Source organism: Genypterus blacodes, unplaced genomic scaffold (genome assembly GCF_046128005.1).
Source record: "Genypterus blacodes isolate CSIRO-AG114 ecotype Tasmania unplaced genomic scaffold, CSIRO-AGI_Gbla_v1 ptg000066l_1, whole genome shotgun sequence".
Lineage (NCBI taxonomy): Eukaryota > Metazoa > Chordata > Actinopteri > Ophidiiformes > Ophidiidae > Genypterus > Genypterus blacodes.
The window spans coordinates 481,936-500,000 of NW_027466878.1; the positions used below are offsets into that span (position 1 = coordinate 481,936).

At 47.1% G+C, this 18,065-nt stretch overlaps 1 protein-coding gene across 3 annotated transcripts in view; it reads right to left on the bottom strand.

The window, feature by feature from the left end:
* Positions 1 to 428: 428 nt before the first annotated feature.
* The window catches only part of tns1a (tensin 1a), a 44,485-nt gene continuing 26,848 nt past the window's right edge, over positions 429 to 18,065 (bottom strand). For 2 of the 3 annotated variants that reach the window (XM_076155218.1, XM_076155219.1), the window contains exons 16-31: positions 14,068 to 15,774; positions 11,889 to 12,052; positions 11,652 to 11,781; positions 7,991 to 8,065; positions 7,328 to 7,400; positions 6,702 to 7,240; positions 6,401 to 6,487; positions 6,114 to 6,242; positions 5,941 to 6,036; positions 5,752 to 5,829; positions 5,585 to 5,656; positions 5,197 to 5,223; positions 4,682 to 4,850; positions 4,492 to 4,560; positions 4,373 to 4,402; positions 429 to 4,288 (exon numbers count right to left, since the gene is read on the bottom strand). In XM_076155218.1, the coding sequence (XP_076011333.1) occupies positions 4,159 to 4,288; positions 4,373 to 4,402; positions 4,492 to 4,560; positions 4,682 to 4,850; positions 5,197 to 5,223; positions 5,585 to 5,656; positions 5,752 to 5,829; positions 5,941 to 6,036; positions 6,114 to 6,242; positions 6,401 to 6,487; positions 6,702 to 7,240; positions 7,328 to 7,400; positions 7,991 to 8,065; positions 11,652 to 11,781; positions 11,889 to 12,052; positions 14,068 to 15,774 (3,575 nt within the window). In that variant the 3' untranslated portion in view covers positions 429 to 4,158. The remainder of the gene's footprint in view (positions 4,289 to 4,372; positions 4,403 to 4,491; positions 4,561 to 4,681; positions 4,851 to 5,196; positions 5,224 to 5,584; positions 5,657 to 5,751; positions 5,830 to 5,940; positions 6,037 to 6,113; positions 6,243 to 6,400; positions 6,488 to 6,701; positions 7,241 to 7,327; positions 7,401 to 7,990; positions 8,066 to 11,651; positions 11,782 to 11,888; positions 12,053 to 14,067; positions 15,775 to 18,065) is intronic. The other variant, XM_076155217.1, reaches the window with a different exon arrangement.

The window sequence follows — 18,065 nt, forward strand, 5'->3', positions numbered from 1 at the left end:
TGTGTGTAATTTGTCATGCGGACGTGTGTCATGCATATTTAGGGGTTTAAGCACCGTCTGCTGCCGTGTCAGCTTCTGGCTCTTCACTGGTTCTGCTTCTCGTGTCTCGGCGTCTCGTTTGTCTTATGTGAGGTGGTTTCAGTCGAAAAACTCAGTCTACTGCTTAGAAAGCTGCCTCAGTGAGTCTGTAGTGCTGGATTACAACAGTACAGGACCACACACACACATACACACACACACACACACACACACACACACACACACTTATCAATCAAACATTTTAGAGATGAAAATCAGCCTTCAGTCCTTCACGATCTCAATAAAACTTAAGTGTGACGTTGAAATTAAGTTTTAACACTGAGATTGTGGTTGAATAATATTCTAAAAATATGCATCAAACATCATGAATGACCACATTGCATCCTGTAACTGATTTGTATTGCTTTAATGTTTTTTTTCTCCTTAGGAACAGGTAAGCCATGACAATATAATGTAAATGATAAGAGCAAACAAATCTGAGACCCTTTTTGTACATCCATGGTCACACATTCATACAACAAGAAGTCCCGTCTGCACTGCCGGGGCGCAGAAATCGCTTTGTTTTTAGCCGAAACAAGGTCGCCGTCGACTCAGAGCCCACAGGTGCGATGCGGGAGTCGAACCTTTTTTTATCAGAAATTGGATCTAATCTTGAGTGAACACAACGTTGGTTTACCGTATACCTCCATCCATCCACACTGACAACCGCGAAAATGTGACAATGAAATGAGATTCTTTAAAAACATGTCAGAAAATAATAAATAAGAAGAATAAATAAATCCCGTTGGGGGGGAGAGCCGGAGGAGAAAGACACCTTTGGCAGTCTGACACAGCTGGAACTGCACAACACTGACACACAGGTGACTCTTGTGTCAATATAAGTGCTTTCTGTTTCACACACTTTCCATTGGGGGCCGCTGTGTTTTGAAGACGGAGACACATTTTAAAACAAATTCCTTAAAAAAACGACAAAAACCTCTGCACCTTCGTCATCTGTGTCGTCCGCCAGACGAGAGCGAGCTCATCCCGGCCGAACGAGGCGCACAGCTCACATGACAAACCGGCACCAGGGAGTTTTTGTTATGAACATACAAAGCAACATGCAGCCAGTCAGCATAGATGTTATGTGTTTGAATCTTTGGCAAATGATAATAGTAACTGTTATGGTGCATACGGCCCCAGTTTGACTCTCATGTCATCTGTTCTCATGTTGGCCTTTGCATCCATGCCTGTGAGTCGCAGCCTGCTGATCATGTGACTACACACACAGGTGATGAGCTCAAGACGGCAGAAGACTTTTCATCAAGCGGGAGTGAAAGATAGAGGATCTGCTGCACAATTAAGCAATTTTTATAACCAAGACAACTCAATTTCTCCAGCAAAAGGAAGATGGCAACTGGAAATGACATAGTAACTAACACACACACACGCACGCACGCACACGCACACACACACACACACACACACACACACACAAGTGATCACTCCTAACACCATACCAACCAGATCACTATAGCAACCACCCAGAACCCCATAGCAACCACCCAAGCAACCACCCCAGCATTGACCCTGAACATAGCAACCACCCTAGCGACCTAATGATCACAAAGAGAACCCTAGCGACCACCCAAAACATCATAGCAACCACCCTGTTTACCATGCATTGGCAAAAGCGAGGTTTTGGGATCCTACTTGGAAAGTATTCTGTAAACTGTGGACTACTGTTAAATTCTAATGCTTACTGAGGAAAGCATTGACCTGACGCTTGTTTCTGTCATTTCATGGTTCAAAACTAGAGAGACTACTACATTTCCTGTTGCCATCTTTGTTTTGGTGAGGAGACAAAACGGAGAGTGTGAACACAAACCGTGCTGATTGTGCAGCAACTAGAACATTTCTCACTCCAGCTCAAAGTCTGGATTTGACCCCAAAACACAAACTCTCTCTGCGACTCACGTGACATCAGTAACCACGGAAACCAAGCAAGAGGTACATGAGAGGCCCAAACTGGAGCCCGGGGTGCATACGAGTGTTTCATATTGCATTTGAGGTTGGCTTCCCCCTGGACTTTACCGTCCTGACCTACACACACACACTTACACGTTTGATGCTTCTGTCCATGCGTTTCGTTCCGTACAGACTCTTGGATCTCGCTCATGCCCGACCTCTTTTTTTTTTTTTCCATCTTTTTTTTTTTCTTAACGAGAAAACCGAAAAATGAGAAACATGTCGAGCCAAAAACAAACATGTACATGTACAAAGTAATGTACACCTTATATTCAAACACATTTCAAAATCCTCAGACTTTGAAATCATTAGCCAAAATAAGTATATATTTTTTTCTCAACCCATTAGGTCATCTTCTTTATCTAGACTGTACAATATATGTATATATGAGTAATCATGAGGGACCAAAGCAACAAAAATAAATACTTTTTCGCTATGTCACCTTTCAAAGTAGTATATCTATGTACATTTACTGTATATCAATATCGATTCCCTTAGCTTATTGTGAATGGTTGAGCACGTGTTCAACAAGCAGGCATCTGCGCACAGTGTGGAAACTCCTTGTGTTTTTTGTTTTTTTTTCCTTTGCCCTAAAAGTATCTAAGTGGAAATTTGACAACATGGTAAAGTTCACTGTGGAACAGAAACAAAGACTGGACTGTCCTCCGTACAGTGAAAGGTAACCCTGGCTCAAATGGACTAAAAACAAAAAAGTAAAAATATAGCATCTCACCATCATGTGACTACTTCAACAATGGGTTGTCTACTTCTTTTTTTAGGACTCCGAGGAGAGTACAAAAATGTCTATTTCATGCAGTCTTTGACAAGTCATACATCCTCAGTGTACTTGTCTAAAGGTTTTTAAGTCGTTTTTAGCACAGCATAGAATGTTTTCAGTGATGTTGAATGCAGCTATGAGGGAGGGAGCGTTTGTGGGACTACAACATGCAGAACAGTGCATAGGTCCAGGTCACGGGGCCAGTCCCTGGTGATTTCCAGTGTGTTTCAGTGGCAGCGTCTATGAACAGATCCACTACTGCAAGCAGTTGGTGATGGGGGCGGGGCAAGGAGGGGGAGGAGGGGGGGGGTCCAAGCCTGAGCCGACAGCGCCATCTCATGAAACCAGCCGTCTCGTCTCTCGCCGCGACATCGGTCTACATCTGGAGCTTTCTGAGTTCAGAATCAGAAACATCCACATCTGGAGTCTTGGGAGTCTTGGGAGTCTTGGGAGTCTTGGAGTCGGGCGTCAGGCTTGGATCCCGGAGGCTGAGGTGATGCGAGCGTGGCGTCACCGACACGACGTGCCGGTGACCTCTGATGAGTCCGGTCTGCTTGACGCAGTAGAGATCAGTCATCGTTTCACTGCAGAGCCCTTTCCAACACACACCAGGCCCGGACATGACCACTCTAAGGATTTCACAAATGACTTCTGTGGAAGGTAGAAGAACCAAGCTTAAAGGTCAAGCTAACATGCATTAGGTCTTCAGACTCTTGTTTTGCTAAAAGCCGTCAAGGCCAACTTTTTTCCTGAAGACGAGAAGAAACCATTTTTCTTTTTTGTTCAACACTTTCATCTTTTGAAAATAGAAACAAAGTAATGGCTTAATAGCTACCTCATTCTTGCACTTGTATTGCAACTACCTTTGGTAAATCAATCCAAACAAAACAAAACAATAAAACCCTGAAACATACGAGTCCTCGCGTGTTCTCCCGTTGAACTTTACATTTGTCCTTTAGTCTTTAGCGAGCGTGTTCTTGGACGTGCAGGTGACCCTGTTATTCATGTCTCTCCCTTCACTCGCCTATTAACTTCTTCTTCACGTCCGCAGCTCTGCGCCGCACATCCTCTGCCGCCAAACTGGATCCGCGCACAAATCCTTCCCAATACTTCCAAAAAAACGACCAAAGTCAAGACAAACCAGCAAGGCAGAGTCGGGGGAGGAAAGAGAAGGAAAAGGAAACAAGCTACAGCCAAGAGGAAACGGAAAGAACACAAAGGACGAAGGGCGTCGGGGTCCTGGCCGAAAAGACGCCAACGAAGTGGGACGATATCCAAACGGCTGCTGCCATTCAGACGTCAGGGGGAAGGGGGGGGGGGGGGGAGGGGGGTGTTCATCGCTTCATCATTTTAGAGATGAAGCTGACGATGGCTGAGGCGGGCTGATCCGGGTCCAGCTCGGCGAACAGGTGGCTCACGTTGTCCGTTGTGCTTCCTTGTTTCCTTGCCACGAATCCAAAAAGCCTGGTGGGGTGGAGAAAGAAGAAGTTGACGCAACGTTACACGCCTCAAATGTAGGTTTCATCTAAATGCCTCCATGTCACTTACTTGACCGAGCCGCCTCCTTCTTTGCCCCATCTACAGAGGGAAGACAGAAGACATGAATCTGAATCTGAACCGAGGGTTTTGTTCCACATTTACACAAATACTGTCCTTGGGTTTCTTACTTTCTGTCCTGGGGGTCGATGTCACAGTAGGTGACTGTGTTGATGGGATAATGCCGTCTGAAGAAGATCCTGTGATCAGACAAATCAACAACGTCCAAACGATCAAAGCTCACCGTTTAGTTTGTCCACCCCTCCCCTCCCTTACAGGCTGAATCTGACTCAGATCATCCCTGCGCTGTGATCTACTCACTTCCTCTGGCTGTCGGTGAGCGTGACGCCCTGTGTGGACACTTTGAAGTGGACGGTGGTGGCGTCGGGCAGCGGGTTGGTGGACAGCGTCTGGCTGATGGCCTTGGCGATGGCCTGAGGCCCCGTCAGCGACTCCATGTCCACAGAGTTAATGTAGAGGACGTTGCATGCTAGAGTTTAAACACGGAGAGGTTCTTGTTATTTAAAGTAAAGGGCTTTGTGACGGTCAGCCTGCATGCGGTTAATGACTGAGGAGAGCTGCGGTGATGAGAGACGTCACTCATGCACACGGTGGCAGGACGCATGATACTCCAGGGTTCATTAGGGTTTAGCTGCAATATGGTAGACATGCATTTCAAACACTTCTTCCTTAAAAGTCTAAGAACTCAAATTCATCACTAAATCAAACATGGCTCCTTTGTGAGCGCAGGCATCAGGACATCCACATTCCAGTGAAGTGTTTTTGGTCTTTGAGAAATGTCAAGATGCAGCTGAACCGTGCAAACCAGTATTTACCATGAGCCTCCTCAGGAACCTTCTGGACTGTAAGGTAAGAGTGAAGAGTGTGTGAGCAGCACGAACACAAAGCTGGATAGGTTGAGCAAGAAATTCAAAGTTTGTGTTTGTTGTTTTTTTTTTTACCACACAATAAAAGTCTGGATTCAATATTCTGATTAAGAGGCATTAAGAGGCAAAATCATGAAAGTGTTCTTTGTAGCTCCTCTTGTTAGGTTTCATCAGAACTGTCTCACTGTGCTAGCACACTGCACCGGCGCCATCTAGTGGTTTAATTTCAGAACCAGACCTAGATCTCACAGGTTTGGTGAGAAGTCTTTTGTGTGATTCCAACAAAATCATTCAGAACAGTGAAAACATTTTCCATATAACAGCTCCTCATCTTTACCTGCTCCTTGCTTCAGAAGCTCTAAAACCGGATCAGTGGGCGTGACCAGTTCCATGGCCTCTTCATTGGGATCTGGGAGAAATGGAGCAGAGTTTCTGTGAGTGCTACTGATCGCCCGATGTGACCGCCCGGGGGGTTGAGGACATGTAGAAGTGAGTAACGCTGACCTTTGGTGGGGATCATCAGCTTACAGGGCAGAGCCAGAGGAGTCATGGAGTGCTGGTACACCAGAGCAGAGAGACAACCTACACACACAGGGCAAAATCTCTCTCAAACTAGATTGAAACCACTTTCGATGAAGCGTGGACCATAAAACAAGACGCTACCGATGAGACAAGAAGGAGCTGTAGTCTCACCAAAGTACGGTTCGTTGGGACAGCCCTTGAGTCGGACGCCTTTGGGACTCGTCTCGATCAGGAAGTGTCTCACCAGCTCGTTCGTCATGTCGGCAACTGTTAACGAAAGCCACAATGTTACGAGTGTGAGGTGATTCCGTGTCTCAAAGACCCAGAGAAGACGGCGTTTGTACCTTTCTTGTTCTGTTGGACGGTTGGCGGGGGACACGCCACCTTCATGGCCAGACCGTAGGCCCCTCTGAAGGAGTGACTGTCCCTTATTATGAACGCTCCCGGCTCCCTGTCCTTCAACAGATTGATGGCTGAGAGGAGGGACGAGACAGGGAAGAGACAGGGAAGAGACAGATAAAGATGAAAGAAAGAAGCAAGACATGTGATCGTCAAACAGAGGGGAGGATGAAGAAGGAGAGGACAGAACAAAGAGGCAGACGTCTCTGCGGTTGCTGCTTCAGGGCCTCACCTTGCTCTCTGGAGATGTCCGGCTTGTACCAGTACTTAGACGTGTCCTGGACAAATTTAACATTCATCTTTATGTCTGGATAGCCGTCTGTTTGGAGGAAAAGGACAAAGAAAATAATTAGTGGAAAGGACACAAAGGTTCCTCAAGATAAGAGCACGTCTCCGTCTCAACTCTTTGTCCCGTCTCAGTTTGCAGAGGAGCTCAGGATTGTGACGACCAAAACAAAAACAGCAGCTCTCCTCAGCTGTAAACAGCACCACCATGTGGCTCTGAATGAGTGGTTCAGGTGTCTGTCCCTCACCGTAGATGGACTTGGACACGTCTGGGAGTTGATGTGTCATATTTGGAGCACTGCCGCCGCTGGTCTGGGACAGATTCAAGTTGCACCTCTCTACGTCTCCGCTGGACATATGTCTCTTCCCCGGTAGTTGCGGGGAGACAGGGAAGGCCGGCGTGGGCGGAGGCTGGGCACTCCCCTGACGCGACAGAGCAGCCGGGTCATCGGGTGTGCTGTGCCCACTCGCCATCCCGCGGCGGCCCATCAGCGGGCTGGGCGGCACGGCGGCGCCGGACGTTCTAGGGTTTCGGCCAATCAGAGGGCTGGAAGGGACCGTTCCTCCCACCGGGGGCGGGTGTCTGGCCAGCGAGGGGCTGGCTTGACCGGCCAGGCGTCGTTGGAGGGCGGGGCTTGGCGGCGTGTTGGTGGCCACTGTGCGGTGGAGAGTGTTGGGGCTGCCGGGGACGGTGTGGACGCCCATGATGTTGACCTGGGAGCCCTCGGGGGAGGCGGCTCTGTGGGGGTAGGAGGGGGTGGGGCTGTGGGGGGAACCCATCCTCCTCCTACCAACAGAGTCCAGATATAAACATACACATTTCAATTCAATTTGACAGAACCTTAACACTCAAATGACCTTTGACCTTACTCACCCGTCGGTGCCATGGATGGGACTACAAGAGGAGACGGGAGCGTTCGATCTGCAATCGCCAAAACCGCGGAGGTCTGAGGGACACACACACACACACACACACACACACACACAGAGATGCAGGGATGTTATCATCCAGGGATCATTCAGACATACAAGACAGGAAGTGATATGGAGGCGGCTGAGGCGACAGGAGGGAGTCACACACACTCTGTGGAGAAGAACGAGGCTGTGAACTGTAGAGCACTTACCTTGCTCTCCATCATTGGATTCACAGTCTGATGGCGGGAAGAAGACAGCAAGCAGGGAAGGAAAGAAAGGAAAAGTCAGAGATGAGAGAGACAGAAGTGTGGAGGAAGAGGAGGAGGAGGAGGGGGCAAAGAAGAGACACCTGAGCAGATAGCAAGAGTTGGAGGCCTGCAGGTGGAAGTTTGAGCTTTGGTGCCACTAGAGGGCAGCAGACAGCAGCTGATCGGAGCCAGGACCAGATGAGGTCATGAACACTTTAGTTACTTTGATTCATGAGAGTCTAAGTAAGGATCTAAAGGCCAAACAGAAGTTGATGGTTTGCTTTAGCGCCACCCTCAGGACAAATATGACACAGGTTCCTAAGCGTGACGCACATATAACGTGTGCAGGTACGTGTGGTGTGTGTGTGACTGACCTGATCCACTGTGTTGATGTGGCTTTAGGCCCAGAGCTGAGAGAGGAGTCTTGGCTAAACCTGGAGGGGAGCGAGCTACGGAGGGGTAGAGAGAGAGAGAGAAACAGAGCGAGAGAGGGGGGGGGGGGAGGGGGAAGGAGAGGGGGAGAGACAGAGAGAGAGAGAGAGAGAGAGGGAGAGAGAGAGAGAGGGAGAGAGAGAGAGTTAAGCTCAAGTACAAATGAGATTTTACATCCATAATCATGCAAGAACATAAAGTGACCAACAAAAGTACACAATCATTTACTTTAGATATGATGAAACATGACTGTGTTACATGTGGAGTCACATGTTTGTGGAGGTTAAAAGTGCATTTGAAATACAATGCATAATGATAATAATAATAATAACAATGATTATTATTATTGCATATTCAGATCAGTCACACTCTTTATTTATTTATATTATATTTATCCAGGCTCCCTTCTCCATCTGAGACATTTAACTTGATGCTTTTATTCTGGTACATTCATGAGAAGAGCGGAAGAAAAGGCAGCAATGAAGAGATAGTGCAGGAAGGTGAGCCTAAAGGTCAAAGGGCGCAAAAAAATTATATTTATACAGTTGAAAACCAATCTGGTCAACCAGATCTGAGGAATAAAGATGTTTCTGCTTAATCTGAAACCAAATCTCAACGCTTCAACAGCTGGATCTTCATCTAGAAACATTAAATAATGCGACTCATTCTTGTTTCATTTGCGTTTCTGTTTCTAAATGAAACAATTGGCCTGCAGAGGTACGAGCTGATGATGTCCATGCTGACACACCGAGCAGTGATGGAATGGGAGAAGCAGGACTCCATGCATGCTGCTCAACCACAGGATGAGGCGGGTCTGGGGTCAGATTATGGCCGGATGAGGCGGCAGCGACGGGGTTAAAGCTGAGGATGCTCAACAAGTCGATTTCATGTTTAATGTGCGAAATCATTGAAACGCTGAAGAATTCTGCTTTTCCAAAATGAGCAAAGACCAAAGGCCGTTTACAGAATTTCACAATTTTCTATATCTCAGGTCCTTCTTCCATCTGTGTTTGAGAGATAATAGATCAATAAATGAACTGACTGCTCATTTTGGGAAATGAACTCTTCAGGTTGGTTGAAGCATGGCAGGGCATCAGACCCACGACCCAGGGGTCATGATGTGGGAGCAGAGTCTTACTGAGACAGCTGTGTGTTCAGGTGCGACCGCAGCAGAGGGCGCTGTGCTGAGGCTAAGAGACGCTTCATTAAGAAGAAAGTATCATCGCAATCAACCGTGTCCATGAGCGTGCCACACCCACAAACACCAGATGTGTGTGTTAGTGTGTGTGTGTGTGTGTGTGTGTGTGAGATGCAGTATATTCATCTTCATGGAAAGTACGAGGCCTTTCCACACCTCTCCCATTTACATTCCAGCCTTTCAGGAAAAACAAACTCAACATAACAAACTGCTTCCCCCTGTCCTACAAAATCATAATTTGCACACACCTGCTAAGTGTTGTTCCTGGTCTCCCTCAAGCAAATTCAGAATTTGTTAAGAACATTCTGAAGTGTCTGAGACCTCACCAGCGACCTCACTGATCCCACATGAAGAGAAGATCAGAAAAATCTACAGCAAAGATTCATTTATGTTCTTTGTCTGATCAAAGTGGGATCAACTTTCCCACAAAATAAGAATGGAACGTCCAGATTATTCATTGCAGCAAATCTGCAGTGTTGTCAACATTTCCCCGTTTTTGTCCCCCACTTTCAGGCATTTTTTTGGTGTGTGTGTGTGTGTGTGTGTGTGTGTCAGCATGTGTCTGACTTCTTCCACAGGTTAATCAAGACTAAACGGGCGAAACAAGGAAATAAAAGCCTTTTTCAGTCTCATAATTCATAATTTTGATTTGGAGGCTGAAAATGTTGACAGCTTGTTAGTTTGAGCACACAGAGAGTGGACCCACCTCATGCAAATGTGAAATACGAAGGGACAAAACCTCCAGCATATAAATCACCAACATCGTCTTTGAGTCCTCAGAGCGACGCAGGACTCTGCAGGTCCTCAACCCAGAGCAACAATGGACCCAACTGTCCTTTGCACCCTCCTCGTGCTTACAAGCGCGCCTGCTACTTCTGGAAAGTTAATTCTCGTTCAGCAATACATGAGCAGGATGCAAGCTCAGAAAAACTGCCAGACATACTACACAGATCTGGCCTCTATCAGAAATGAACAAGACCTTAAAAAATTCTACCAGTTGAACCCCTACAGTCGCTTCCACTACTGGATTGGACTGCAAAAGGACGGCAACACATGGAAGTGGTCAGGAGTTGGGACGCATGTGTCTGGACGCATGTGGGGGAGACACGAACCTGATGATTATGATGTCTATGGCACACTTTATGGGGATAAATGGTACGGTGGCTATGCTAATAGTTACTACTTCTCCTCTGTGTGCTACAGTGTGGTTGTGGAGAGAGAGAGGAAGACTTGGGAGAAGGCTTTACAGCACTGCAGGGAGCAACAGAGCGATCTGGCCAGCATGGACACAGACACAGAGCTGCTGCAGGCCCAAATAGAGATTGCCAAGGCCGCCACCACCACCCAACACGTTTGGGTGGGTCTGCGTTTCCTGGCCGGTCGCTGGTTGTGGGTGAAAGGGACAGCACTGAAGCAAGAGTACTGGGGACAAGGGGGGAGACCCCAGTGTCCTACGGGGGCATGCGGAGCCTTGCGGGTGACGGGAGAAGATAAGAACCGAAACGTGTGGGAGGCTCGAAACTGTGATGAGGAACTTCAATTCATCTGTGACTGAGACAGTTTATGAGATAAAAATCCATTTATAAGAGGCTCTTCTTCTTCTGCGTATGTAAAGGTGAATTCATATTAATCAATTTTGGGGTTATTTTAAGGTTTATTGTTTCATTGCTCATGGTCCAGACCCTGGAGCAGACGGCTTTGGACTGAGGTTCTTTCCTGTCTTTTATGTCGTTGTACATGCAAACGTTCAGTTCATTAAAGAGTAAGAGCTCAGAATGTGTTTCAGAAAATGAAGAGGAGCAAAGAGAAAATGCAAATAATCTGCAGATTTTTGTGGTACAAGTGAAAACTTTACAATCTGATTTCCACCCGATTGGTTTCTGTTGTTGATTTTTGTTTTGAATTCACAAACACACAAAAACGCTGTTTCTCATTAATAAATAATGTTCTAAAAAAAAAAAAAATTATCTGCAACACAATACTGAAAAGCATCTTCATCAGCATGCAATCATTTTCAGAGTAATTTGTTTGCCAGTCACGACTTTATTGTTGTTGATGATTATTAATCTTAGCAGTAGCACAGGAAGCAGTGCTTTGTTTGATTAGCTGAAAAGTTAAAGTACGATTCTATGACCCTGAGGTTATATTTGGATCCTTAGAATGAATCCATTTTTATTTCTAGCATGGATTTGTAACCATATATTTGTTTTCTTTCTGCTTAATAAAGTGAAAAGTTAAGTAAAAAGTTAAGTAAAAAGTCTATTGTTTTCTTTTCGTTACTTTTTTCCTTCTCTTGTTGAATATAAACAGCAACACATTTGGTGGAATCATGCAGGTTATGCATGGTACCAGACTGTACTTAGAGGTTAGAGAGCGCCCTCTGTCTGCAGGCTGGGTGAACCTACACATGTTGAAGTAAGGAGTCTGTGGGGACACAGGGAAGCCGGGGGTCTGGGGGGATTTCTCACCACCACTTTCGACAAAATCTTCCGCCTCTTCAACCTCAAACGCCTCCCGGTAGCTGTGCATGGGACCCTGAAGGAACACACACACACACACACACACACACAAAGGCACAAACATGTATTCATTCATTTTATTCAAATGATCTTCCTCCATTCCTCCTCATTTCTTTCCCGTACCTCTCTGGGTCGTCCTCCCGGGTTGAGAGCCAGAGCGTTGGCGAAATCTGGCGAATGCGTCGCCGGCCTGTTGTCATGGCTACTCTGGTACTGGCCCTCGCTGGTGGTCCGACGCCGACCCGTCTCCTGAGTCACCTCTGGGGTCATTCCTCTGGATCGAACCCCTGAAACACCCCAACATATGTATGGATTTCTCTCCTTCACATTATCCTCAGTGAATGGGTGAGGAGAGAGACAAAAGCAGAGGCAGAGCAAAAGGGGAAAATAGCACAGCTCAATCGAGAATTTGAGAGGTGATAGGAGAGATGCTACTAATGCAGGAGCCAAAAGGAAACAAATGAAAAGCGAGCGATAGTGGACAAACCAGAGAAGGAATAGGAGCGATGGCGGTCAGATTGCTGTACGCTCATGCTGATCCCGCGAATGCGAGCGTTGTACTCTGTTCCAGGGGAGGGAGGTCAGGGTGGTAGATGGAGGGCAGGAGGTGGAGGTGGAGGTGGAGGTGGAGGAAGGTGGGAGAGGTACAGAGGAAGAAGAAGAAGAAGACGAAGACGAAGACGAAGAATAAGAATAATAAGAAGAAGAAGAAGAAGAAGAAAAAGAAGAAAAAGAAGAAGAAGCAATGGTGGGGAGGGTGGTCCACACAGCAGAGTGATGGATTGAATGTAGGGAAAACAGAAAAACACAAAAGTCAAATAAAAGGGAAAAGAAACTTGTCACATGACTCCATGTATCTTCAGGTTTGGCGATTGGTAGATTTTGGATACATTTAATGGTCTAAGCATGTTTAGGGTGGCTGCATCAATCTGAAACATTACAATCGATACTGATTGTTTCTAAATATTCATTTAGGATAGCTAAAACAATTAAGGGTATTCCTCTTTGAAAAATTGATTGACCCTATAATCTTTGTACTCCACTAAACTTGTGTAATTCAGTTTGTATCGTCCGACTTTTGAAATCAGTGAGGATCAATTGACTCATGCTGAGATATGAAATAATTCCCATTTAATAAATTGTGGCCAAAGTTTTGAACTCCTGATGCTTTGTCTGAAATGTTGGAGATACATGGTTTTCATGGACGGTGAAGAAATGAAGAATCACAGACAGGCTGATCAATGTATTGGATAAAGTCTGTCGAGCCCCAACTTAGCCAAGGTCTGAGGTATGAGGAGTGAGGTTCAGGTTGGAAATGACAATCCCTTTGAATTAGGTAATCAATAAATATAAATTGTGTTTATAAATCTGATTATGTGTTGAGGAACTTACTATTTTAGGTATTCAAAATCAGAGAAGTATCATTAATAAAATGTGTCATATATCTGAGGCTGGTTGACTTCAGATGTCATTGCACATTTCCTCCACTTGGTGGCGTCCTGGAGCCTGCTTTCAACCTCACAGTCAGCATGAATGCAGACAATGCATGGAAGCTGGAGCCTCCTGGCTATTCTTACCCTCATCCCTCCTCCACTCTCACCAACTCTGACTTATTTTAGCTGCACAGATTGTTTGAAGGCTGCGGCTCATTTCTCTGGTTGGACTCCCCACTGATGGTTCTGGAACACAAACTGCTCATGTGCTGTTTGGTGCTCTGGGTCGACAAGGTGTGTTTACTACCTCCGTCTTGTCTAAGGTGGCTTTCAAATGTACCATAGTCTGAATCTGGTCTGAATCAGTGAAGGAGTTCTTACTTTGGCTGCATTTATCCTTCGGTTTGGTCTCACACAACAACATTTTCAAGCTAACCAAAATATGTCAGTACAAGCTATGTGAGAACACTACGCTCTATTCATGTCTCAGGGTGGGAGCCAGGAATTCAATTCAGACAGATGATCATGTATAATGGAACAATAACAGAATTGGCAAAATCTCCAAGTCATAGTCACCAATAACCAAATGAAACAATGCCTGAAGAGAGCTGAATTTGAATGCACAACACATTTGACTTCTTTCCCAAAAGGGTCTCATCACAGTTATTCCGACCTGCCTGAAGCAACCGAATCAAAGGGGAGCAACATACAGTACCTGAGACCAGTGTGAAAACAGATAGAAGTTCTTGCCAGTACTACCACCACAACATCCCTTACCCTGCCTAGAAACGTAAGCAGCAGGTTGCCCCAGGTCTCTAAAACACTGTTACCATATCAGACATATGGAAGTCAAAAGTGTAAGGTCTTACCAGCGATGCGTTGAGCCACCAAGCCTTCCAGGTTCAGATTCTCCTCTTCTGCGTCCTGTTCTCGGGGCAGGGATGAAGAAGACGTTTCCTTTGGCTGTGGCGTGTGTGCGGGGACAGGAGAGGAGGAGGCGCTGTAGCCTGGATAAGGAGAGGAACCCTGCAGGTCTGGAGAGTGAGAGACTCCCCCACCTGCGTACGAGTTCACAGGCTTAATCGGAGGCTGCTGATTGAAATTGGCGGAGGGATCGTTGGGGGAGTGATGAGTCGTTTGTCCAGATGTTGGCCGTGCGTGGAGGTAAGGCTCAGGGGTGTGTGTCGGGTTGGAGTTGTGTTGTTGGTAGCTGGCGTTGGACCTCTGGGGGGTATACACTGGGGACTCCATAACGGGGCTCTGCGAGGGCGATGTTGACACCCTCCCAGCCGATCGCAATGACTGATGGAAGGCATTAGCATTGTTGACCGAACCAAAGTTGTTGTTGTAGCCGTGGATGGCAGAGTCTCCTTGGTAGGATGGCCTGGCCAGGGTCTGGGAGAAGGGGGCATGGGATGAACCATTGGTGTTCTCTCCAGGGGGTGCACTGTGGGACTTGGACATGTGGGAGTGGATTGGATCAAGGTCCAACATTAGCATATTGAGCGCCTCAATAGACTGCTCGATGTCCCGCTGCGAGGCTGGGGTGGGGAAGTGGGGCAAGCTGTGGGTGGACTGAAGAGGGGGTCCAAAGGGGTCATCTGGAAGACTGTACTGGTGCCATGTGTTGAGACCTCTCTGAACTGCGTCACGGCTGCTGGTGCTCCTCTCAGGAGCCCTAGGCATCAGTTTAGGGTCGGTCTCAGGGCTGCTTGCTGTTGGGTTGCCAAAAGACTGTAAGTGGTACATTTCTTCTCCGTTCTGGTAATTGCTGTATCCCCCCTGAGGTGACGCAGAGTCCATGGTCCGCTCTGGGGGTGCGGCGGGAGTTCTGACTCCGTGCACAGGCATCTCACTCAGCTTTTCCCCTAAAACAGCTCTCTCAAGGTACGGGCCGTCGTTCTGGCCGCTGACTGGTGTCTGTGATTGGTAGTATAGGTCCCCTGGTGTGGCCTGGCCCTCTAAGGATGAGAGCGTGCCCAAACTATCCACACTGTTGCCCTCTTGACTATTGGGCAGTTCGTCGTCGAGAATATCCGTCTCACGATCCTCTGTTGATGGAGCTCCAGCGAGCCGTGTGTGGCCCCCGTTGACGTGCACCTGTGCCGGGACGAGATGTCGTACACCTCCTCCCGGGCTGTTGGACGTGACCAGGTAGGTTTGCCGCTGGTGGGTGGTTGCCTCAAGGCCACTCAAGAGCTGGTCCAGCTCCCTCTTCTCCTGCGGACTGAGCGGTGGGTTACTCACTGTCGGGTGGCCGTGGTTCACGCCACCCTGCAGAGGTTGGCTGTGCTCATCGGTACGGTCAGTCTTGACAGATGCGGTCGAGTTCCCAGAGTCGCTGCTCACGGAGAGGGTGTGGTCAACAGCAGGGAGGGAGGTATGGCCTGTGACAGGAAGTGTCTGGTCAGTGGCTTGCAGGGTGTGGTTAGTGTTCTGCAATGGGTGCTCAGTGTTGGTCAAGGGGTTTTCATGGACTGGGAGGCCGTTGATGGTGACCACTCCCTCCAGGGAGTCTTTCTTGCGAACCCGGGCATACAAGCTTCCATCTATCGGACCCTGGGTGTGAACAACATCTGTAAAGAAACACAAACATATCATTAAAAATCCCAAAACTCTTCAGTGTTTGATGCAGTTGCAGTCGTGCACAACCATCGCTGTGTTTCACCCTGCAGCCCAGTCACCAGCAACACAGCAACTCTAGCTCTATTAATAGTCATTTGCACAGCTAAAGACCCTGTAACGTTGCGTCAGCAGAGGCCCACATGGTTTGATGTGAATCAGGGAGGGACCGGGTCCAACACACTGAGACAGCTGGTCAGTCTGAGCGGTCCAGTTTGAAAGCCCTGAGCTGGACTGGGACGTCGAGCAGATCTCTGCCGCCTGACTCACGCTGGCAAAGTCAAACTGATGGCGGACATGTTTCTGTATTTTATTAATGGGCATTTTGAGAAAATTCTTACTATGAATATGTAATGTCAGAAGTGTTCAGCACAAGGATGTCATGAATTAAATACAGGAATGAGGAATAACCACACACCGAAATGCTTTCTCTAGTAAAGTGTTAAAGTTAAGTAATGATAGAGTACCACTACGATAAGTTAAAGCTGTTTATTTACAACTAAATACACTTTTGCTTGCTTTCCAGACACACAATAACAACGCCACATGCATCATTCTACTGTAATGCTCAAGCTTGAAGAAACTATCAGACCAATACCGGCGTCTCGCGTTGTCTACACTCTTGCAAAGCGATACGAGATGTGCACTTGACCACTGACGGCTCACACAGGGGGCCGTTCCAAATACAGCCACCGCCGGGGGGGTGGGTCGGGGAGGGGGGGCACAGATGGTGGATCACTCCGACCTCGGCTATTTCTAAACCCATGTCAACAACAACTGAGCCCACAGGCACAGCAGCAACGAGAAACACCAGCAAGACGTGAAGCTTTAAGAGAGTTTGTCCCTACGGAGGATTTGAATACAACTATTTATGTACCGATGAGTTTAATGTTACAGATGGTTTGAATTCCTCTAATTAAAGGTTTAAGATTGTCCTGTACATATTGATATTTCCCATGTTAGCTTACATATTCCTGCCAGCAGTATTATAATACATTCTAGGGATCTAACTGTTACAGGACCCCTTCAGTGTGTATTCCATGTTGCTTTTCAACTGTTTTCAACAATCTCCAGGTCAATACAAGCTAAAAAAAACAAAAAAACATCAAGCTTACCTACAGGGAAACCCACATAAAAGTTTCCAAATATATCTTTAAAAGAAATGTTAAAAAAGCTCTATATCCTCCTCTCAGAGTGAGTAAAGAAGCCTCATGGTGTCCATCAGGAGTCTCCCTCAGTCCCTGGCTTGTCTGATTCATGTCCTGCCATCACCCACAATGAGCTGGACCGGAGTGAGGCGGGGTGAGAGCTAGCGCGCTCCGGGCAGACAGGGGAGGGACACTGGCACCACCAACGCCACCGTGACAGCAAATAAAAACTACAACTCCCTCGTCTGTCTGCGGCAGCTCCCCTGAGCAGTGACATCATCAGGGGATCCCCTTACCCGGTCGGTGTCCCTCTCCTCCCCTCTCCTCCCCTCTCCTCTTCACTCAGAGTTCTACGCTTCTTGACTTTCCTGCACCGCATTTCAGAGGAAAATGTTGGTGACTTCATTGTAATTGCTTGTAATTTGCGAAGGCAGTTAGTGGGAAAGCGTATTGATTCTATATTCAAAATGAGTAGAAATGTATACCTTCAAGTAAGGAAACCTATGATGTTGGTAACAGGATACGGCCGGGATAGAAAGTAAGAGGGTCGCCTGACTCATGTATGTTTCCTCTCACCTTCTTAAAGAAGGGGTTTTGGAAAAGAAATGAAGAGCACAACGACGCGGGGCACGTCTGGAACTTCCTAAACCAGCGTCACAAGGTCCTGACCTTCACATTCGCCTCACAAGCGTGGTATGCGCCTAAGCTCTGGCGCTGAGACACACACACACACACACACTGAAGTACGGGTGGCCTAATGTCGAGCGAGTTCGCCCTTCAGCAGAACGAACCGAGCAGGTCGCTACTGTAATGCTCTTGAGCAAGGCACTGAACCTCTACAGCTTTAGCGAGGGCTGTTATTGCAGAATACTAGCTGCTGACATGCAAACGATACACTGGATGGTTTGCATGTCACAATGTTTTGCTGGTGCTTCTTTGGGTGGATTTGTCCTTTAAATTCGTGATAGCTCATCAGTGTGAATGTTTCCAGCGGTGAAGGAGACATGAAGGTGGGCTTCACACTCTCAGAGGAGACGCTGTGACCTTATAAACCAACACACCTCTGTTTTACAATGGCTAAATATATAAATTGAAAT